The sequence below is a fragment of the Astyanax mexicanus genome, chromosome 9 (assembly GCF_023375975.1).
Source record: "Astyanax mexicanus isolate ESR-SI-001 chromosome 9, AstMex3_surface, whole genome shotgun sequence".
Lineage (NCBI taxonomy): Eukaryota > Metazoa > Chordata > Actinopteri > Characiformes > Acestrorhamphidae > Astyanax > Astyanax mexicanus.
The window spans coordinates 13,762,419-13,786,952 of NC_064416.1; the positions used below are offsets into that span (position 1 = coordinate 13,762,419).

Below are 24,534 nucleotides of genomic sequence, written 5' to 3' on the forward strand. Positions count from 1 at the left end.
AATGGCTGGAGCTGGGTAGAGCTGAGCACGCTTGCTGATCTCTCTTACTCACACTCTTGTTCCCTCTCTCATCTGCCCACCCTCCCTCTCTCGCTCACCCTCATTCGCTCTCTGTGTTTTATCACACACACACACACACACACACTAGCAAAGAAACAGTCCATGGGGCCTCCTCTTGTCGGCTTAAGCCCTGCTCTCCATTACGTCCTCGGTGTGAGTGCGTTTTGTGTGTGTAGTATCTGTGTGTATGTGTGTGTGTGTGTGTTACATTAGTGTGCACTCTCCATACAGGTTTAATAAAGACAGACAGACAGCAGGAATGATTCAGTGATTGAGTCTCTCAAGTCTCAACAGAATGGTCAGTAAATATTGAGCTGCAGTGCTGGAGGACGAGCCGCCGTGCCTCTGTAATGTTTAAATGGAAGCAGACTGGAGTCAGAGAGGGGTCAGAGCTGTTCACGATCACATTTACAAGCAGTGTGCTGCTTTATCATTCACATGGTGTGTCTCTTACTGGAGCCTGAAAGAAAAACATTCACACATAATATTTATTGATTAAAATAATGTTTAGCTACTACTGTTGTATAAGATGACTAAAAATAAACGTAGCTGTAAAGAGCACTGACCAAATAGCAATAGCGCTAAACAAATAATATGTGTGATGTTGTAGAATTGATTTTAAAACATGCCACTAGGTGAATAAGCACTGCTATTTTCCCAGGTGTGTGTCCTGGGAGATTTTTTTCCTTTTGTTTACAGGAAGGCTCCCACCTTAATCTGAATACGTAGATGATGAGATTAAGGAATAACAACTATTAACAGTAATTCTCTGGGTTATTAAATCTCCTCTTAATCCACCTTTCTAAACACATGCTAAAAAGTGGATTGGCTGTCCTAAGTTGTTGGTGTGTTTGTGTGTTTGTGTGTTTTAATTGTATTAGCAAAATTCCTTAACAACCACATTTTTAAATACAATTAATTGTAAATGCAATCAGTTCCAGTACTGTTTATAATTCTAGGCCTGTTTCCATCAACACACACACACACACACACAAATACACCTAACTAAACTAGTAACATCTATCTCGGTATGTGTTCTGCTATAACAAACATGCAGATGCATTGGGTATTTTAACACATTAAGCACAATTGAAGGAGCCCCTCTTGGACAGTCAGACTGCTAGAGTTCTGCTTTTTTCTACTGCAATTTAGTGCACTTATAGGCAGGCCTGCTTTTCTTGCTTTACTGCCAAAGTAATTAAAAAGGTTGTAGATTTTACATTTTATGTTTCCTTTTTATTTATAATGCCCTGCTAAAGTAAAGAGACAAATGATTTATCTGAAGTAATTAAATTCATTATAGGGATATGTAATATTATTTTATTTGCTTATTTTGTGTCTTTCTTAAAGGGCTGTATGATTCAGAAGCTCTAGCAGTCTGACTGTCCAAGAGGGGCTCCTTCAATTGTGCTTAATGTGTTAAAATACCTAATGCATCTGCATGTTTGTTATAGCAGAACACATACCGAGATAGATGTTACTAGTTTAGTTAGGTTTATTTGTGTGTGTGTGTGTTGATGGAAACAGGCCTAGAATTATAAAAAGTACTGGAACATGCTTTTGACCTTGAGTTTCTTAGCTACGTTTTAAAATTCCAGCCTTTCCCAGTATGTAGAACTGGCTAGGGCTGGTCAATATAGATCAAGAAGATTATAAAATCCACAGAAAAACTGCCTGAATATTAGTCAGTGAAAGATGCTGTAAATAATGTGTATATTAAAAATTAGGCTATCACATTACAGAGGTTACAGTTCATTATATCATGATCCATTGAAATAATGTAAGCAATGTGATATATTGTGATTGTTAAAATCAAATTTTAGAAAAAAAATGTTTATATAATATTTGTGAAATCTGAGTAAAGGAAAAGTTTACTTCTTATCCAATCAGAACAGTGGGACTGTCAACAGACAGTTCAACACTGCTATCTAGTGGGCGGGGTTTCAACTCAACACAAAATAAACCCATGTCTGACACCAATATTTAAATGTAAACTAATCATTACCAATCAATACTGTGTTTAAAAAAAAAAATAACATTATTGCGAAAATAATTACAATACTTAATACTAATATAACTATATTTTCTCATTGTGTAAGTTATGTAATCATTCATGAATTATTTTTATCACAATATATATAGATATTGAATTATTGTCTAGCCCTGTGTGTGTGTATTAAGCATTATACAGCACCATTAAGCACACCAGCAGCATTCTGTTTAAAGCTTTGTTCTTCTGTTAATTTCCAGAGACTAGAATCTAAAGAAAGGGAGCTCAGCTGAGGGTGATTTCTGCTCAAACATGCCTACTACACCAGTAATTAACAGCTGGGTTGAATCAAGTGTGTTTGACCAGGGAATCAAATCACCAGACAGTTCTGAACCCCCAGTTCTCTGAGACCATATTTTGGCAACATTGTTGTAAAAAAATACTTTTTTTGTCTCTTTTCGCACAAAACTTTAAAAGCCTCTTTGTTTCACTGGTAACACCTTGCCTGTTTTTGTCACCCTGCTGCCTGGCTTGACTGGCTGTGTTTTTCCAAAGTCTTCCAGCCTTTCTCTCTCCTGGTCTTTTTTCTTTTTTGAAGCCTCTTTGGCTTCTGAATGGACTTAGTGTTTCTAATGGAAATGGTGCATTAAATCAAAGATCAAAGGCAAGCACACAGCAGAGGGGACAGCTGTCCAAACACAGAGAGAGAGAGAAAAAAGGAGAGAGGGAGAGAGAGAGAGAAGGAGGAATTAGGACTTAAGACTATGGGGGTTACTAACTGTTGAGCCAAGTAAACTGGCTGCTAAAGCAGTTTAAGTAGCGTGTTTGTATGTACATCATAAAGAGTGTGCTGTGTCACTATCTAAAACATGTATCTCTAAAACAGCAACTTTACAGAAGAAGGGATATTAGAGATACAAGTTTTTTTGTTGAGCAACAATGTTTATTTTATCAAATAAGGAACTTAATGTCAAAAATCTCTAGCACATTAGAGCAGATGAAAGTAAACATGAATACAGTAAAACGTAATAAGAATTTCCTAACTTAAGTAGTTGAGATCTTGTGAGGCCGTCTGAAGAATGAAGCTTGATTGCAGATTTATTTGTTCTTCAAGATGTTTTAATGATCACACTACGTTTTAAGGACTTTTTGTGTGATTATTCTGATTTCAGTGTTTTACTAAACTGACAATCACTTGCTGCCTAAATAAATGAAATAAAAAATAAAGGAAATCAATTAAATGAAACTTTTTACACTACTGTATCATCATTGTTGTGAAAAAAATGACATAATTCCAGAGAACAAATAAACCCCTCTGGCCCAAGCTTGGCATTTGGCTTTGTGCCAAGAGGGTCATGTTTATCTGCTCCATAGAGACTTATTCTATTGGCTGTATGTGTCTACAGGGAATAGACAAGCTGTGTGTGGGTGCATTTGTACGTCTGTGTTTTGATTTAAAGAAGCTAAATGTGTTTATTAGAAGGAGTGTCCACAGACATTTGGACATATAGTTAATATATTTATTTAAAAAGTATTATACTATATAGGATGATAGTCACTGGCTGGTATACTGGTTATATAGTAAATTAAAAGTAAATTAGTGTATCTGGGGTATCTAGTGTATCTATCTTTCTGTCTATCCATACAAATATGTGTATATAAATATATTTATATTATACTGTTTTATACATATTGTACTTTTCACTTATTTTCTTCTCATTTAAATGTCATTAACAGGACCGTGAAAGCTGCAGGCTGTTTCCAATTTGGCACCATGAGTGTCCTAACGATATGAACAGCCCTGCCAGGAATCTGTCTATCTTACTAAACAACTCTATATGCTGAAACTCCCCCTAAAAAGAACACACACATACATACATATATTTGCATGCTAATTGGTTTGAGACGTGTCCCAAAGAGAGTGATAATTAACCTAGCTGCTAATGAGGTACACCGCTAATTACAGCACACACACTCCCAGATTCTGGACAGTGACATTGATATGGTACACATGTACTCTGTGTGAGTGCTGCTCTTTGCTATTGTGAGACCGTGTGTTTGACTTGCCTCCAAAGCCTCTTGATCTAGGCCTGAGGTTTGTATTGAGCTTAAATCAGAGCTCACATCCTTAGCATGGTGCTAGCATCCTGCTCTGGCTTCCAGTAAGTTGCTTAGCATTCATGCTATTGATTTTCCTATAAGCACTTTAAACCCCTCCAGCAGTCGGGATCAGAAAGAGCTCAATATAACCGGTTGAATCTCCGCACAATCTGCACTTTTAAACTGGGAGGTTGAGCAATTACCACCACGTGCGTGTACACACACACACGCACACACACACACACACACATTTTGCCTCACATGTGTGTATAAGCGTATATACTGTACAGTGCATATATAAACAGTGTATTTATTTATATATATATATATATATATATATATATATATATTAACCAGATTTCCCCCTGAAAGCATGTGTGCTCACTTTGTATTACAGAACACACTCCTTTGAATTACAGGCACTGTTTTAAAAGCAGAGAAAAACAACTTAAGTTGAATAAACACTTTAAAAAACGACACAACCTATAAATACCTGTATGCAACAACAGACCATCATAATCTAATATATAATTTGACAACATAATAATCCAATATTATAAGATGTTGATAGTTTAACATTTTTGCATGTATTTAAAAGTAAAATTCTACATTTATTTGATTTCAACCCTTTTTTTTCTTAGTCACCTTATTTTCCTTTTTCTGTTAACAAAAACTGTTGTCTCATCAAATATGACAGAATGTAATATCAAGTCTAGGTACTAAGTAAGCAAGTTCCATATGACGACAGATGGTGCAAAATGGCACTCAAATAGAATTAAATTGAAACCACTTCTTACTCAAATAGCTCAAGGGCTTTTGCAGCTCAGATCTCTTGAGAAGCCCGAGACTTCGGGGAGTGTAGCCTGAAGGTGCTGGCATTGAACAAACCCCTCTAGACGCAGCTCCTTTACTTTGTAGCCTGCAGTTTGCTGACGGGGAGAGTGTTGGGTAAGAAAAGGGACAGACTTACCGAGAGATTAATTGAAGAGATTTTAGTGATTCCAAGAAACTTTCCTCATGTAATATTCAGCTTTTAGTGATGCAGCATAGCAGAGAGCTGAGCTATTGATCACAGTACAGCCTTTTTTTCTTTTTTCTCGGCTATGTATTTTCTTCTTGTATCTTTCTTTCCCCTCTCTCTCTCTCTATCTCTCTCTATTATTCTGCCTGTCTTTCACTTACTCACTCACTCTCTTTTGTTCTTGGGTGTCATAAAGCGATCCATAATTTTAACATCATCTGTTGTTTTAACAGCATTTATCTTGTGCTGGTATATAATGGCAAATGTATTTAGTCATCTTCTGGAGGGTTTACAACCTTTACCAGTTTACAGTGGGCAATATAGGCCTAGTGGTCCACTCTTAAAGTTATTTTTAATGGCAATAACAAAAGAAATTGCTTAACCTTCCCACATTCTCTTTCTCTTTTGTAGGTCAGGGTGGGATGAGTGTGTCCAATAACTGGGAGGATGGAGTGCTGTGACTCTGTCTCAGATGATGGAGCCTCTGGCCCTTACACAAACCAGCCTTCAGGGTTCTGCAGCCCAACATCCAGCCTACTCCACCTTCCTAGAGACAAAACCTCTCACCAGAGCTCGGCCACACAGTGTGAACCAGGGTTGAGGAGGAGAGTGGTGGAGAACGACGCAGAGGTAGAAGGGACGACACTTGGAGACGTTTGTGAACGTGGCGTTGGTGCAGAGCAGGATGATGAGTATGCTGTGGGTGATCCTTCAAAGAAAAGAGGGGAGATAAGGGAAAGGATTGATGAGGAGGATGAGGGTATTGATGAGGTAGAATGTCAGATTGGAGAGATTGTCTACCAGGCTGATGGTTCTGCTTATGTCCTGCAGAGCCAGAGTGAGCTGCCAAGGGGAGTGGTTCCATCATCCTCTCATCCCCCCATTATTAACACATGCCATTATTCTTCCTCCCAGAGCTCTGCCTTGAAGAGCTTCCATGTCTTCCATCTGCACCACCCCAAGAACTGGTGCCACCTGCCTGGAGATATTCGTGCTTTGCTGTCCCGCCAATCCAAAGATAGAGCTCCTGCCAGGACAGGTCTTTCTGAAGCAGAGCAGGTGCCATTTAGTAGAGCCAAACCCATTCTGTTGTGCTTCTTGTGTCGACTGTCGTTCAAACGTGTAAGTGCGTTTAGAGGTCATGTTTCACAACAACACAGTGTCACACTTAGCATAGAAGAACAGGGCCTACTCTCGCTCCAGGACACTTGTGCCATCTTGCAGCCTGTTGGCTCCAGCCACCACCCACTTCTCAGCTTCCTAGAACCAAAAACTAGCAGTGTGCATGCTGTGTCAACCCAGTTTGCAACCACAACCCAAGGGCACAACACAGCGGGCATGCTAAGTCAGGAGGAGAGGGAGAACCTCCAGGTCTCTGAGCCGGGTCTCCCTTTTCAGCCCTCTCTACCCAGAGCTCCCCTTCCTACCTCAGCGCTAAGCCCTGCCAAAGACCCTTCAACCCTGGGCAGAGAGGGCACACAGAGGAACAATGACAACGATTTGAGGAAAGATGACAGAAGTAGCAGAGAAGGAGAGGAGAGTTTGAGTTCAGAGGTAGTTTGCACTGCGAAAGACAGTGTGAGCGGTGTTAGCAGCAGTGGCAGACAAGAGCACGTTAGTGAAGAGGCTCTTTCAAACCAAAGCATTCCCAAATCTCCCAACTCCGTCACATTAGCAACCAGCTTTATGAACAACACCAAATCTCTTACAGACTCTGAGTTAGAGTGCGGAACAAGCTTTAACTGCCACGACCCTGCTCCAGTTTCCCCCAGTGTGCAAACCTCACCCACAGCCTCTACTCCAAAAGACCTTGGCAACCAAGAGACCGCAATGGGAACAAAACCAAACGACCTGTCAGAAAACGGCAGTGCCATGACAAATGAACCAAATGGCAGGCAGTGCAATGACAAGCTGGCTTACTCTGACCTACCCAGTAGCCATAATAACTCTCAGTCGCCAGTGACCCAGCCTATTAGATCTCCACTTGAAGACGTTCAAGCAGATGCTGGGTCTAGAGGAGCTTTCTTGGGCGATGGTGGTCTTGTCGGACGGGATGGCATGCAAGGATCTTCTTACTCGTTTGGGGGGCAAGTGATTATGACACACTCAAGAAACTCTTGCAAGACACTGAAGTGCCCAAAATGCAACTGGCACTACAAGTACCAGCAGACCCTGGAGGCCCATATGAAGGAGAAGCACCCAGACACTGAGGAAGGACAGTGCCCTTATTGCAGCAGTGGGCAGAGCCACCCTCGCTTGGCTCGAGGGGAGACATACACCTGTGGGTACAAGCCTTTTCGTTGCCAGGTGTGCCAGTATTCCACCACCACCAAAGGCAACCTGAGCATCCACATGCAGTCAGACAAACATCTCAACAACATGCAGAATTTGCAGACGCAGACCCGTCCGCAGGCTCCAATATCCCAGCCTAGCCCCCTGCCCCACACGCCACCAATCCAAGCCACCACTCCTTCTCCATCTAAGATCCAGGGGCGTGCATCGTGGCGATGTGAAGTCTGCGACTATGAGACAAACGTAGCGCGAAACCTTCGCATACATATGACCAGCGAGAAACACACACACAACATGCTCCTCTTGCAGCAGAACCTGGCCCACATGCAGCGCCAGCGCCGTCACAATGCCACCGAGCTCTACCGTTACTGCCAGGCCCAAAGTAAGCTGCCTGACCCCAGTCTGATTCTGCCACCTGGTGACATCCTGCAAGAGCCTTCCCAGAACCAAGAAGATGGCGATCCGCCAGAAGGGCTGTTTGAATGTGTTCTATGTGGTCGCTTCTTCTCTGATAGTCTGGAAGCTCTTAGTCAGCACCTGGCCGCACAGCGCTCGCTGCCTGATTCCGAATGGAGGAGCTCAACTGGTGACGCCCATCATTGCCGACTTTGCCATTACGCCACTCCCTTGAGGGCCAACTTTCAGCTGCACTGCCAGACCGACAAGCACCTCCAGCGCTACCAGCTAGCAGCACATCTGCAAGAAGCCAGCAGCAACCATGGAAATTCAGAGGAGGAGGATGAGTGGCTGCTCAGGTGTGTCGCTGCTGGTGTCCAGGTGCAGCTGAGGTGTAATGCATGTAACTACGAAGCCAACAGTCTGGAGAAACTCAAACTCCACACAGTGAGCTCCAGACACGAGGCTAGCCTGAGGCTGTACAAGGTAAATTCTTCGTTCTGGGTAATCTTGGTGAGCCTAATCTGACATTTTGCATTTGCTGTTAATAAGCCTTCAAGCACAAGTAGTTTTTAAAAGGAATCAGAAAGTTTTGAATTATTGAAGTGTTCTTTTTTAAAAGAAGTGAAAAATATCTGTAGCTCTGACACTCACTCGCTCATTTTTCATCATTGTTGGCATTTTACTTCTTCCCAGAAAGTAAACATTTTATATTTACACTGACAAGCCAGCATGATGGAGAAAGTTATTGCTTGTTGGCTCACTGTTGAATAATGCATGCACACTTCCACAGGCTGAGATGGCTCTGTTGATTTACTCTGCTCTCACCAGCAGCCTCTTCATTCTAAACTTCATCCTCCAGTCCTCTGAAGAGTTCCATCGCAATGCAGGGAGCTGTAGCCCAAGCCCATGCACCCTTAGGTTTTACCTGTCTTAATTAAATAAACATTATGTTTGGCCTTTCATGAGTGGGCTTAGCTATGGTTGAGGTTAAGGTCCCTCATATCTTGGGAATTCCTTGATGAATTTCCAAGATTGGCCATGGAAACCTGAAAAAGAAACCGCTGCCCTGCCTGAAGGTCTATGTGGTCTGTTTAGTAATGAAGATTGATTGTATGTTATTTTTCCCTCCTGCTAATGTGTTCCATTAGCCCAGCACATCTCTAATCAGTTTAGAGTTCAGCAAAGCAAGTGGACTGGTGTTTCTCATTGTGAGCGTGATTGTGTTTTACACACTCAGTGAGCTAATTCCCAATGAGTGCCAGATTGAAATCCCATCTTCTTTGGGTCTTTGGGTTACACTGTTTCAGAGATTGCAGTAACGATGGATGCATGTTGGTGTCTCTAGCAAAACATGCTGAAAAAAAAAAAATAGGTTGAATAGCGAATTTATTGAATTACATTACCTAGGAAAAACTTACATTACATTAAGCAAACTTTAATTCAAGTGAATTGTAGATCATTCCCTAGATTAGATTTCCAGTCATAATGTTGGTCATTAAATGTTTCTATCTAGTTTCATACACTAGTATGTTTTTTTTATTCTTTTTAATTTTCATGGAAGATAATTAAAGCAGACAGTAGCAGCTCATCTGTGTAATATATGCCATTTATATGTTGAAGAAAGTGAACATGATCTGACGGTACCTAAAGAATAAAGAACATGTAGAATATATTTTGGTTTCACAGCAGTAGAGATAACAGTGTTTGTGTGTCACATGTTAACTGATATGGAGATTAGGAGCAGAATATTTTAAAATTGATATTATATGGTCATAGCATTACTTGAACATATGTCATATATCAAAACAATCCAAAATGACTCACATTAATGTGAAAATGAGTGATTTTGTTACAGCAGCAGTGATTAATGTAAGCCCTCACCAGTCCAGCCCTCACACCAAGGGTTTGGTGTTCTATAGGTTGCCACATTTGACAGATGGGCCATTTAATGCATTTTAGTGAACATAACAGTCAACCAGTTTGACAGATCCTTCATTCTAGAGTGTATTTTATATCAAATCATTAATTCAAAACAAATGAAGGTCAATTTATTTGTTTTTCTTCTATAGAAAATGTATATGACACACTCTTAATAGATCTATGTAGATGATCTACTGCATAACTAAACTAAACACTGTTTCCAAAAGTGTAGTCTTGCAGTAATGCTGTTGTGTTTTAGCAGTGTACAACAGCATTTGAAAAAGTGTCATTCATTGGTTTGGAATCACTTTTAAAGTAATAGAAAATATGATATTGATGACTATAAACAATACAGCTCAACTTTTATTTTGGAAACAAATAAGAATAAAATAAGAATCTTTAAACAGTTTTTTTTATTTATTTCTTAATTTTCTTAACAGCTCTGTTCATCATTCTGAAAACATCAGACATAAATGCATTTACTTTTTTATTTTAGATTTAGGATTTTCTACAAATGATTTGATCTCTAAAAAGGTATACATGGTTAACATAATAATTGCATCTGTTAACAAATACAAATTATACTACTAAGAAAAACTATACTACTAGTCTGTCTGTAATATTGCAATTAAATGATAAATTAGAAGTGTCTCTCTCTCTCTGCACTCTCATTCCTGTTCAGTACCTGCAGCAGTCTGAAGCCACTATGTCGGATGGTGTGTGGCTGCACTGTGTGCTGTGTGATTACTCCACCCAAAACAGCCTCAGCCTCGTGCAGCACTCCAATTCGTTGAGTCACCAGAGAGGGGAAGGATTATTGCGACTGCAGCGAATCCAGAAAGGCTTAAAGGATGAAGAGGAGGAGCTTGGTGCCATCTTTAAGATCAGAAAGTGTCCTGCACAAGAAAACGGTAAGAGCAAGAATTGCATGGCCTTTCCGCCATTTCTGTTTCGCTTTCTTGTAGATCAGATTTCCAGCTGTATGAGTAGAGATTCTGTAACTCAGTAAACAGTAAGTGAGGAGATTAGAATAGAGCGAGCTCTCAGCTTTCAGAAAGTGTTTCAGAAAATGCTTTACATATTTGTTTTACTCATCTGTAGTGAGTTAGAGCAAATGTTTGATTTGTTTTAGGCAGGTTTTGTAAGGAGAATTTGTCTATAACTTTTGTTGAAGATTGTCTTGTTTTTCTTGAAATTGAAGCACTTGTTCAAAGCTTGTGCTTAGAGACCTTTTACCTGCTATGTTTAGACATTTTCTAATAATCTACTCCATCCTAATATTAATCACACATGAGGCTTCATGTGCTTTTGATCACTGGCCTTAACAGGTTTTGTAAATCCAGTTTTATTGATTTGTATTATTTTGAGGAAGACATACACTAAATAAAATTAGTTGTTTCACATTGGGCAAATCACCTTATTGCCTAATGAGAGGAATTTGGGCCACTTTATTGCAATTACAAAATTAACAACTTACAATTTATACAGGTGTGGGTATTCTCAAGTCAACCCCTTAGGAAATGCTTCTTGGTCAACAAATTTACATACTGCTATTCCATGTCAGTATGTACTATCATATAGTAAGCTATAGTATATTTTACACATATATTACTTCTACTGCTAATAATAATGATTGTATAAATCGTATTATATTTATTATATTTTTTATATATATTTTTGCTTTTGTTCTTAATATTTTTACATTTTATTTTATATTATTTTTGTGATCAGACAGTCAGCAAAGAACTGAACTGCTGCGTGTAAGTGTGTATACAGATAAACTTTGATTTGATTAGAAAATTCAGAACTGATTCAGTAATGTCTTTTATGAACTCGTGTTAACCCCACCTGTTCCGAGCTTATTTTGGTTAAAACAGAAGATGGTGTCTTGGTCGGTCTACCATGCTGTGCTTACCGCCGGAGAGTGCAGCTGTAAAAGATGGCAGAATGGTGGAGGGGGAGGGGCTGAAAGGCAAGCAGAAAAACAGCAAATCTGAAAGAAAAGAGAACAAGAGAGAGGGCGGTTATTTACTCCGGGGTAATTGAGAAAAGCTGGTGGTAGAGTCAATTAGCATTTGGTTCAAACCCCAAATCAGCTCAGCTAATGACTTAAACAATAGCTTGATTCTTGAACTCGGTCAGAGAGAGAGAGAGAAAGAGGATGAGAGTGAGAGATTTTTGTAGAGAATGGCAGGAATTGATTGTGTTAATTTATCTGCCAATAATCAGGCTTGTTACATCCTCACTGCCCACAAGGAGGCCTTGCTTGGGGTGGTGGCCAATCAATGCAGCCGATAAAGGCCTCACCCACTAACGAGCAATGAGTTAATTAATGCTCTCCAATTAATCTCTGAAGGGAGAAGGAGAGCAGATGAGCCAGAGCAGTAAGAGATTGCCTCATGTCCAAATTCCTTGAGGAAGATAGAAAGACATGTTTGATTTGGAGATTTATCTTTAAGTTATCTTAATTTAAGTTATCTTCATTTAAGTTGGGTGTTTTTTTTTGTTTAATACTTACATTAATTGCATGCATCTCTTAAAGGATCTAGATAAGGTTTCTCATTTGTTCTGTTTTCCATACCTTCCACTGTGTGATAGCATACCACTGAGAACAAACCCAGACCATTTAAAAAATAAAATTCATCATTTAGGTATTTAGGAAGGACCAGTTGTTTCTACAAATTGCTTTACATCCAGATTTCTTAAGGAAGACTTGTTCATGTTGGATTTGTAATTTTTCTGACTTTTAAAGTTGGGTATCAGGTAGGGCTGGACAATATGAGAAAAATAAACTCTTGTTTAAATATGTTTAAGAGAAATGGTTATATATACGATATGATTCAATATGATATGACAAAAACATTAACAACATATAATTAAGTATCTGTGTATAACACCAAAAATACAACATTCTATATATTTAAATAGTACACATCTAATCTTATCTGCATTTAAATAATTTTATAATAAGTATAAGACAGTTGCACTTGTGGTTTAAGATGGTAAAATAAAGTTGTTATGCTGCTTCCTTACTAATGTTTTTACAACATAATTTGTACAAGACTATTCTTTGTTGAGTAAAATGTCTCCAGAAAGCAAACCATTTCCACAAAAAAAAATTATGTTCTTTTTAGGAATTAAAACACAAACATATAAAAATGTGTGTAGTAGATGCGATATGACAGTATTTTCATTTAAAACCTGCGTTTCACAGTTTCAAATATATTTACATTTACCATATATTGCTCAGACCTAGTATGTAGGGTTTAATTCTTATAGTGTTGGGATAAAACAAAGAAAGAAAACTTTCCACATTAGGTGATTTATTCTAAAGAAGGTTTTACAGGAGGTTCTTATTTTGTTATAGCAAACAAAATAATATGACAATATAATGGATTCAGTGTGATTTTCCAAGTTAGGTAAAGATGGCATAAACATGTCACACACAGAGAACAAAAACAGACTCTTCAAAAATAATTGTCTCTATTAGGGTTTTCAGAAACTGACAGATGTTCCTACAACAGATAAAGGGAACAGGGGTGTCAAAGCAGTAAAGATTTCCTCAAGCACAGAATTTGTGAGGGAGATTTGTAGGTTTTCAAAGAGCAGCTTTTATTAAAGTTGGGTGTTTTTTTTAGCATTTGCTAGGGCTGTGCAATTAATCAAATTTTTATCATAACTGAGATATGAGTTTTCCTGACAAACATGTTGTAATTGCAATAATGCCTTAAATAACAGCACTACCACAGAGCTACCACTGCAAAATATATAGAGCTGGGCGATATGTTAAAAGAATATATAACAATATTTAAAAACATTTTATAATACACAATATTTATTGTCATGTTTTAACACAGGTAAAATGCATAAGCAGCAGCATATTTGAAAAGTACTTCTTTAAAAGTACAATTTAAATACTTTCTCATGAATAGCACAGTGACTTTTTTCCAGTTTTAAACACAGTAATAATAATCTTCATAGTGGATTGTACAATTGGATCAGTATTATTTTAGCACTAATAAGATCTTCACTATGCTTAAAAAGCCTACTGTTGACATGATAAGGTATCGTCGATAAAATATCGTCATACTTCCCATCTTCAGCTAAAACACTATATTGTGTTTGATGGTGTTATTTGTTTAATTCATATTTTTTATTGTAGTTTTTTGCCTTTTCTTTAAAAAGCAAGACAAATTACAGTTAGGCTATTTAGAAAAAAGTGATAAAAAAATATTGGTGCATTGGGATCATCATTTATCATGATATTCAACAGCGTTGTTGCATTATTCATCCATATCATTCTCCTCTAGTGTTCACCCCAAAACCTGTTTGAAAGACATCCTACAGAAGGGTTTTGTTCTAAAGAAGGTTCTACAGGTTCTTTCTTTGTTGTAGCTTCTGATGTTTCCTGCATGATTCATCTAGCTCTCTGGAGAAGGCATAAAATCTGCTGCCTATCTCTGAGAACAAACACACACACTTCACTCCTTGAAAAATAATAAAAATAATACGGGGGTCCTCAGGAACTGCCAGATGCTCACACAGCTTTACCTACAACACTTTTCTGTTTTCCCCATCACCATAGACACACGAGTCAAACACAGATGAGTTTGAATGAAATGCGAGTTGTAAAAGGTGTGCCGGGGGGTTACCTGTCACTCAGCGTGTATTGTGACACTGTGGGCTGTTGGAGTGTGAGTCTCCAGCTGAAAGCTGTGAGAGGTGCTAAGTGACTGGCTGTACTGAGTCTTTTAGTGGAGAGGCGGCTGAATAAACAGTGCTGGAGTGGATCACTGTGTCTCAATGGCTCACTATTGATCTCTGTAGGAACACCAGGGCATTCCCTAATTTATAATCAATACCAGATCAATGCTGCCAAGCATTTGTATACTGATCTCTGAGCCGAGCAGGAAGTGCTGATGAGGTGTGTGCTGAGAGTGTGTATGGAGTCTGTTAGCGCGTGCGAGTGCATTTTATCACTTCATTATTGGCTGGGTTGACCTCACCGCCCCGACGTGGATTCATCTGCTCTTTCTGCTCGCCAGATGGAAGCGAGGCAGAAAAACCATGCGGCTTCGATTATGTACGTTTAGTTAGAATATCAGTTGTTAGGCCCACTGTATAGCTGTAAAGATTTTGGGTTACGGTTATGAGATTTTTTTGTAAAGGAAAAAATATTTAATTACAACGGAAGTCAGTGTAAGAAATTTTAATTTCAGGTCATTTCTGTTGAGTCCATTCATGATAAAATTCTATCACAATTTAAAGTACAGCTGCCAAATTCACAAAAAAGGATAGCAATGTTTATTATTACATTACAATAACATTTTGTTTAGATATGACCAGTATTATTATATATTTCAACCAGTATTTAATGTTGCATTTATTGTTCTCTATTAATAAAGAATGATTAAGGATTTATTCATTTTATTGCCTTTATATCTATTCATAATAGATAGTATGGTTCTTTCTAAGGCTAATACTAAATATTTTCCCAATTTCTGCATTTTAGAATAGTTTATTTATCTGTGAATATAACCCTAATTTTTTTCATTCGTTGTGTGCCTGTTTTTTTCCACACTATGTCCAGGTCTTTGCTTTATTATCTTCAGTGTAAAATTCCCAATTACCCAAACAACAGAATCTTAGGCTGGACGCACTCAGTGGTCGAGAGTGCGGTTGCGTTCTCTGTAAGTGTGTGTGTGTGTGTGAGGGAGAGACTGTGTGTTGGGGGCAGTGGAACGTTCATAAGCAGAGCGGATTTGACAGTTTCAGGTTATGTGTTCTGTGTTTATGGCTGTGTAGGTCTGATAGGAAATCAATAGCATGTCTGTCAGGATAATTGGTGTTCAGCTGGCCTCTCCCTCCTTCTTTCTTTCTCTTTGTCATAATCACCCTCTCTGAGAACCACTAGCAGATACCTCAGCTGTGCTTTGATTGGTCTGTTATGACAACCCTTATGGCTTTTTGTCTCCTCTGGCTTCCCCGTCTCTAATCCTCGAACACCTACCCAAATCAGCTCCTCTCCTCTGCTCCCTTCCCCCCGTCAACATGAACAATTGCTCCACCAAGGAAGCAGAAAGCCAGAAAGCGAGGGGAGAAGGGGACGCGTGGGGTGGGGTGTATGGGTGGGGGTGTTATGGGAGGGGGTGGGGAGTAGGTGGTGTAGTGTGTGTCCTGAGGCACAGTGTCTTGTCCTCCTGCACCCTGGCCAAAGCTTTTAGACACTGAAAAAGAACAACAGAACGAATATCTCTGCCCAAGCTCTTTTGTGAAGGCTTGTTTGGGTTTGTGTGGGTTGCTCTCGGAATGCTCAGTCTTCTGCCTTTCACGAGTCATTTATTATTTTTACAGTGTTTATGAAATGTACGTTCACATATGTTTACTTTCCAAAAACACTGTAGTGTGTGTATATATATATGTTTCAATCATTTCTTTATAGAACCACTGCTACCATTTCTTAGCTGCTTTATACATGTTTTACTTTCTATATTTTATTCTATTCTATTACCTAAAATACTTATAAGTTATGGGACCAAAAGTATTCAGTGCAATTTGCAATACAGATATGTGTTTTATATTGTACTTTTAGGCTTTTAGCTTCTAAATCTGTATATTTTTTTGCTGCTTAATTTTATTATTGTACTGTGCATTGACCATAAAGCTATCTATATGTTTACCTAAGCACATCATTTAAGTCGTTTCTCTGAGCAATAATATATTTTTTTCTGTAAAACCTTTCTGTAAAAACTCTAATTATAAGCATTTCTCATTTTGAATAAAGTAAGTCAGAATATTTTCAGCTAATAATTCTATCAAAGAACAAAGCTTTTTTTTCTGGATGTTTTCCCTCAGCCAGCGCTCTAAATTTTTATTCTGGTAATTTACCAGAATTACCAAACCAGGTGTTGATATGATTACATAACTTTATAAATAATAATAGATTCCCATTAAGAAAGCTTCGGAGATGTTTTATTGAACACAGTGAACACAATAAAACCACTAGCACTACAACTACACTATTGTATGAATGATATTAGTATTTATTCTTATATTTTCATATAATAAATATTTATTTATTTATGACATTCAGAGGTGCATACAACTGTAATGTTATACATTTATAATTAGTTGGTTGAGATTCTTTACAAGGCAGAATAAATGAGAAGATTTACAGACTGTGTAAAAGGAACCGGTCCTTTTAAAGATCGTTTTAAAGGCTGCTAAGCCTGTTATGCCATTTTCAAAGCCTTAACTGTTCCTCCAATTTGTGCAGTGAAATGGACTGAGTGAGTGACCCTCCTGACCTCTGCAGCATTATCTCCCTCCTGTGACTTTCAAACCCCCCGTCGGTCAGATGAAGCTCTGCTGACATGGCTGAGCTTTAGCTTTCCTTTCGCTCCATCTCTCTCCCTTTTTTCCCCCTTGTCTCCCTTTTAGGACGCAGTGAAAAGCAGTAGCTTGTCTACATAATTTGATGTTGTAGCCTGTGTGTGTGTGTGTGTGTGTGTGTGTGTGTGTGTGTGTGTGTGTGTGTGTGTGTGCGCATGAAGCCTGTCCCTGGTAGTGTAGGGTGACCCCTATAGGCTAGAATGGGATTTCACACTCTTTCAGTACGCCAAGAGACAAAGAGAGGCAGTGATGGTCTTTCTCTCTTTTCAAAATGACGTTTTGTTCTTCAGATTTTTCCACAAAGCAACAAACACACACAACAGACAGACAGGACTGCAGTGCAAAATAATTAATGTGCTGTTTACAGGTTAGTTAAGCTGTTGTCAACCTTCTCTCTGTCTCTCTCTCTCCCCCACCCCCTTCTTCAGGAGATGTGAATGAGATGGAGTCACCCACTGAGATTACTGCTGACCAGGAGGAGCAGACCAAACACACAGACAGAGAAGGGGAGGAAACAGGTCAGAATTATATCTAAGCAGCTTTTCTCACTCGTTTATCAGCGCTTGGATCTCTGACAGTACAGAAGCTGTTTGAAATCTGATTACAGGCTGCTTTTAAGTAGAAAAGGCGATGCTCATCTTCTTCATCTGTGTGAAAATGTGTTTGTGTGGTTCTCAGAAACATCCATTTATGTGGAAAAAAGGCAGAGTGAGTCCTGTGCCAGTCCCAAACGCCCTCTTTCTGCATCTGGAGACAGTGATGACTCTCCTCCTCCAAAACGGCCTCGAGCACAAGAGGACATCTCCTCAGAGCAGGTTAGATCAGAGGCCAATGACCATCTGAAGCTATTGCTGCTTTTGTGGTTTGCTATGAGTCAACATAGTCATATCTATCTCTCTGTCTGTCTGTCTGTCTGTATATCGAACAATCATATCTACCAAATCTAGGAAGCTAGCCAGCCATCTGAAATTGCACTATATTACAGTGCCTGTGATAAACATTAATATGTCTTCCAAAAACTACAAAGTAATCATTATTATAGTAACGTGTCATCATAATTTTATGGTTAAAATTCTGTATCAGAGTACTAAATCAGAAGATAGACTGGCTGTAAGACCAGATTTTTTTGTAGGTTTTCATTTATTTCGTCACTATTTTCCCCACTGCACAAAATAAGTAATGCACTACAATTTAAAAATAATTATTGACTACATTTTTGACATCCCAGCAGACACACCAACACAATATTTTTCAAAATAAATTATTATTTATTTATTTATAAATTATTAATTTTGTTACATATATGGTCTACCCTCAAAAGGGACATTTTTGGATATTTAGAATATTTGATGCATTTCTATGTTATACTGATCACTTTTAAAAGCTGCTATCTCTTTCATTTTACTTTCTCAGCCTGTACTTTTTTATTTTTTCCAATTTGTAGGAGTTAGTGACCCTCCTGACCCCTGCACCATTATCCCTCTGCTGAAACCTCATTAAAGCTGTGCCAAATCTTGTTCACCAAGAATGTAAAAAATGTCTTATTTTCATAATAAATTGATACATTTCTCTGTCTCCTACTTATCAGGTGCGGCAGTGCCCGTTCTGTCGATTCTGTCACGCTGATATTGCCCGTCTGAGGAGTCACGTAATGATACAGCATGCTGTGCAGCCCACTCTCCGCTGCCCGCTGTGCCAGGACACCCTGCGCAGTGTCGCTCTTTTGCGCACTCACCTCACACACCTGCACAGCGTCACCGCAGACTGCACACAGAAGCTCATCAACACGGTGAGAATCATCAGATTCAATCAAATCAAAGTTTATTAGTCACATACAGTCATATATAGCACAACTTACAGTAAAATGCTTTGATATCTTTCTGCTCACATGAAGCAATAATGATAAACACAAAGAAAATAATTGATCATAAACAATAATATAACAACAATTACAAATGGAAAAACATACAGTAATAAAATACAACCTAGCCATGAAGATACATAAAAAAGAGATATGAAAAACACCACAAATATAAAAAAATAGAAATAGAATGAGTGCAATGTAGGAGCTGGTAAAAGTGTAGCATGCAAAATGTCACTGAGCCCTGGGGCCAGCTGCAGTAAGCATGACCTCTCAGTAGATGACCTCTTGCTGTGCAGCTAGTTAAACTCAGCTGCTGCTGACTTTGGAACAGGTGTTTATTTATGTAAACAGCTCCTGGACTGTATCTTTTTCACAGCTTACATAAATGCAGTTTTTGGATGAAGTTTATGAGCTATGGCTGATTTAAGATTTAAGAAAAATCTTCCAGGGGAATCCAGTTGGATGTTTAGTTTGTAACTTTCTCAGTACAGTCTTATACCTGTGTTCGGGAACCCTGATCAAATTACATGTGAAAGAAATTTAAATATATTTTTTAGAATTTATAGAGACTCTAATCTAATGTGATCTTGAATTTTATGGGAACAACCTCTTATCACCAGGATAAACAATGTGCTTAAGTGCCTAAAACATTTTATCTAATTATTCTACAATATCTTATTTCTGAATTGGCATGACTCTTTATTATGATTATGAAATTAGGAATGCATTTGTGTTTTACACAGTTTAGAATATATCAGTATAACCGAAATGTCATAAGCAGAATTACTGCAAGTCCCACAGTATAATGTAATATAATATTTAAGCCATGATGCAGCAGCAGCAGTGTATAGATGGTCTGCAGTGAATTACACAAGCGTATAATGGAATGGGTTCATTAATGCTTCATTCTTTGTTTCTGTGGAAAAGACAGGTGTTTTATGTATGAGTGTGTTTAACCTTATCTAGGCCATGCAATTAAGTCATAATTCTTATTTATAATGCGAGTCTGGCTTGAAAACCAGTGGTACAAATTTATAATAAACCACAACTCATCCTGCAGCCGCTACATTTATTTATTTTCATCCATTTGTGCTAATTCACTTAGCAGAAACCAGTCCACCAGGCTTATTTTTTATAGTAACAGTGCAACTGTTGGTGCTGGTGCTCATTTGTCTTTCATTTGCATGTTTTCCTTTTTTTCTGCTTCATGTATTCATCATTCTATCTCCTACCCTCCCTGTATCACGTCTCCCCCCTCTCCCTTCCCCTCCACCCCACTTTGTCTGAGATAGGGTAATGAAAATAATTGAGCTTCATTAGTCCTGATCTGGTGCTAGGTGGTTTTCGTTATGAACTGTGCTTCCCAATTATGTGGTCTAAATTAAATGTGACCTTGAGAAGGTCTCTGTGCTTGCCTCCTGTCCTCTAATGAAGCACCTTCCTGAAATGGTGTGCTTTGTGATGGAAATGGCAGCCATTTTGTTTTGTTGCGTGCCTCTCTCTGCCGCTCGGCCTCTGAATGCCTTTTCTGCCTCACAGATTGGCTGATTTGCTCATTTTAGAATTGAGAGGATAGAGGAAGAGTGCAGGGAAATAATGTGGCTTTTTGATCCAGGGCTGGCTGAGCACATTGTTATGGACTTGCGAGAGCTTCCTGTCACTCTTAACCTATGAACTCTCCTCAGTGATGCTTCCATGACTGCAGCTGCACTACTGGTCCAAAAAAATAGAACACTTTCTATTTTTACAGTTTTTAATAATATCTAAAATAGGAAATGTGTAAGCAGTTAACTGCCAGAACTTCTAAGGAGAAATAATGAACTAAAAACTGAAATATACTGTAAATTGCAAGTTTACCTTTCATGAAACAAGTAATTGGTAGAAGTAAATTAAATTGATGCAAACCCAATGTAAAAACAGATTACTGCACTCCTTTCCAGTACTTTACACAACACAGCACATTCAGATTGCTATTCTTGATGTCTAGAAAAAGACACATACAAAAAGATTGTGCATTATAACTCTTAAACGTGTAACTCAAACAAATAAAGCCAGAGTGTGGTGAGTACACTTACCTACATCATTAATAGTTGATAAAACATATCCAGAAAGTCCAGTACAAGAAGTGACTAATGCTCTAATGTCAAGAAGACAATTTTCTGAGAGTCATTATCTTTGAATTCAGTTTAACACTGGACCAAGTCTTAGTTTTAGCTGTGGAGAGAAGATGTAGAGCTGCAGGTTTGAGTTCAGGTAAATTGGCAGTAACAAAGTAATTGCTAAAATGGTAAATTAAGAAAAGCAGGCAGCACTGTCCTCTATTCTTCTGTGCAGTGTACTCTTAATAAAATGTGTGTTTGTATGTGTTCCTGCTCTACATAATAGTATAACAGCATTCTCCCAAGTTTCAAAATTACAAATACCTGCTGAATTAGATTTTGAGTAACCTCAGTGAAGCTGGCCCCTCATATTATTAGAAATGAAATAAAAATATGCCCATTGGTTAGTGCTGCGTTTGTGCTGGTTTGTGCAGCAAAAATTAACGTTTGTGCTGTTATCATTATTAAAATATAAAAAATTATATTTATTACCTGTTATGTAACCCAGCCCCTCATTTGTGGGCAAATCGCACCAAAGTGGTCTCATTGGTTAGTGCTACGTTTGTGCTGGTTTGTGCAGCAAAAATTAACATGTGTGCTGTTATCGTTGTTGAGATATTAAAAATTATATTTATTACCTGTTATGTAACCCAGCCCCTCATTTGTGGGCAAATCGCACCAAAGTGGTCTCATTGGTTAGTGCTACGTTTGTGCTGGTTTGTGCAGCAAAAATTAACGTTTGTGCTGTTATCGTTTTTGAGATATTAAACATTTAATTTCTGACCTGTTATGTAACCCAGCCCCTCATCTGTGGCCAAATCGCACCAAAGTGGTCTCATTGGTTAGTGATGTTTGTGCTGGTTTGTGCAGCAAAAATTAACGTTTGTGCTGTTATTGTTATTGATTTATTAGGAAAAAAATATTGAATAGGTGTGAAGCTGGCCCCTCATATAATCAGAAATGAAATAAAAATATTTCCATTGGTTAGTGCTACGTTTGTGCTGGTTTGTGCAGCAAAAATTAGTGTTTGTGCTGGTATCATTATTGAGATATTAAACATTATATTTACTGTTATTGACATATTAAGCATTTAATTTCTGACCTGTTATGTAACACAGCCCCTTATTTGGGCTAAATTGCACCAAAGTGGTCTCATTGGTTAGTGCTACGTTTGTGCTGGTTTGTGCAGCAAAATTTAGTGTTTGTGCTGTTATTGTTATTGATTTATTAGGAAAAAAATATTGAATAGGTGTGAAGCTGGCCCCTCATATAATCAGAAATGAAATAAAAATATTTCCATTGGTTAGTGCTACGTTTGTGCTGGTTTGTGCAGCAAAAAATAGCGTTTGTGCTGTTATAGTTATTGAGATATTAAACATTATATTTACTGTTATTGAGATATTAAACGTTAAATGTATTACCTGTTATGTAACACAGCCCCTTATTTGTGGCTAAATTGCACCAAAGTGGTCTCATTGGTTAGTGCTACGTTTGTGCTGGTTTGTGCTGTTATTGTTATTGAGATATTAAACATTATATTTACTGTTATCATTACTGAGATATTAAACTATTTAATTTATTACCTTTTATGTAACACAGCCCCTCATCTAAAGCCAGATTTCATCAAAGTGGTGTTGTTTTTCTAGTGCTGTGTTTGTGCTGGTTTGTGCTATTAGAATAAATGTTTGTGCAAGTTTAGTTATGAGAGTTATTAGATAAAAAAATATTTAATTGGTGGCATTACCCAATATGTATTTACACACATCACCCAGCCCCCCTCATTTATCAGTGTGGTTAGTGCTCACAAAAAGGCACTCAGCCCGGTTAAAAGGCATTAACATGGCAGTCTGTTAAATATATGCTTTCATAAGTGCAGGAGCAATTTTTACCATGGTAAATAAGTTTTTACCATGAACAGTCATGTCACCTGAAGACATTCATCTGTGCTTTATTAGATGTGTAAATAAATATTGTTTTTCCTGTAGCTGAATAATCAAAATACCTGAAACATTTATTTTTACAGCACTGCTGAATGAGACCACTGTGATTTGGGCTGTATTGGGGGGCTGGATAATGCCACCCATTAAATATTTATTCTAATAGCACAAACCAGTACAAACACAGCACTAGAAAAACAACACCACTTTGATGAAATCTGGCCTTACCATAAAAGGTAATAAATTAAATAGTTTAATATCTCAGTAATGATAACAGTAAATATAATGTTTAATATTTCAATAATGATACCAGCACAAACGTTAATTTTTGCTGCACAAACCAGCACAAACGTAGCACTAACCAATGGAAATATTTTTCTGGTTATATGAGGGGCCAGCTTCACACCTATTCAATATTTTTTTCCTAATAAATTAAAAACGAAAACAGCACAAACACTAAATTTTGCAGCACAAACCTGCACAAACGTAGCACTAACCAATGAGAACACTTTGGTGCAATTTAGCCACAAATAAGGGGCTGTGTTACATAACAGGTCAGAAATTAAATGTTTAATATCTCAATAAGGTTAACAGTAAATATAATGTTTAATATTTCAATGACGATAACAGCACAAACGTTAATTTTTGCTGCACAAACCAGCACAAACACAGCACTAACCAATGAGACCACTTTGGTGCGATTTGGCCACAAATGAGGGGCTGGGTTACATAACAGGTAATAAATATAATTTTTAATATCTCAACAACGATAACAGCACACATGTTAATTTTTGCTGCACAAACCAGCACAAACGTAGCACTAACCAATGAGACCACTTTGGTGCGATTTGCCCACAAATGAGGGGCTGGGTTACATAACAGGTCAGAAATTAAATGTTTAATATCTCAAAAACGATACCAGCACAAACGTTAATTTTTGCTGCACAAACCAGCACAAACACAGCACTAACCAATGGGCATATTTTTATTTCATTTCTAATAATATGAGGGGCCAGCTTCACTGAGGTTTTTGAGTATTTATGATTTTCCTTTCTTCGTTGCCAGGTGATTGCCTCAGATGTGCTGCCAGACAAGATGTTCCTACCAGTGCAAGACGCCAGTGCCCAGCAGATGAAGGCAGATTCCAGCTGTAATGGAATGAAGACAGTTGATGGTAGGTAGAACTCATTTCTGACCTCTGGCAAGTCAGTGAAAACAACACAGTCCTGCTATTAAAATAAATGAACGTTTCCTAGCATGAAAATACTATGAAAAGTCTGAGTATCTATATTTGGTATTATTTATTAGCTAACCATTTTGTTGCTCTAATAGCCATCATAAAGACGTTGGATGGGTAGGATCAAGGCCAATAAAATCAATAACTCTTTATTAAGAAGTAAAATAAGTAGAACAGTGTTGTTCTTTCAGCACTTTTTTGTCTGTCAGACTGTAACTATTGG

The 24,534-nt window shown here is 38.1% G+C and overlaps 1 protein-coding gene across 1 annotated transcript in view; it reads left to right on the forward strand.

The window, feature by feature from the left end:
* Window positions 1-24,534, forward strand: part of zfhx3a (zinc finger homeobox 3a) — a 39,123-nt gene that overhangs the window by 4,832 nt on the left and 9,757 nt on the right. Inside the window, exons 2-7 of the mRNA XM_049483357.1 lie at window positions 5,583-8,345; window positions 10,465-10,693; window positions 17,603-17,692; window positions 17,853-17,989; window positions 18,763-18,963; window positions 24,140-24,248. Of these exons, the coding sequence (XP_049339314.1) occupies window positions 5,619-8,345; window positions 10,465-10,693; window positions 17,603-17,692; window positions 17,853-17,989; window positions 18,763-18,963; window positions 24,140-24,248 (3,493 nt within the window). The 5' untranslated portion in view covers window positions 5,583-5,618. The remainder of the gene's footprint in view (window positions 1-5,582; window positions 8,346-10,464; window positions 10,694-17,602; window positions 17,693-17,852; window positions 17,990-18,762; window positions 18,964-24,139; window positions 24,249-24,534) is intronic.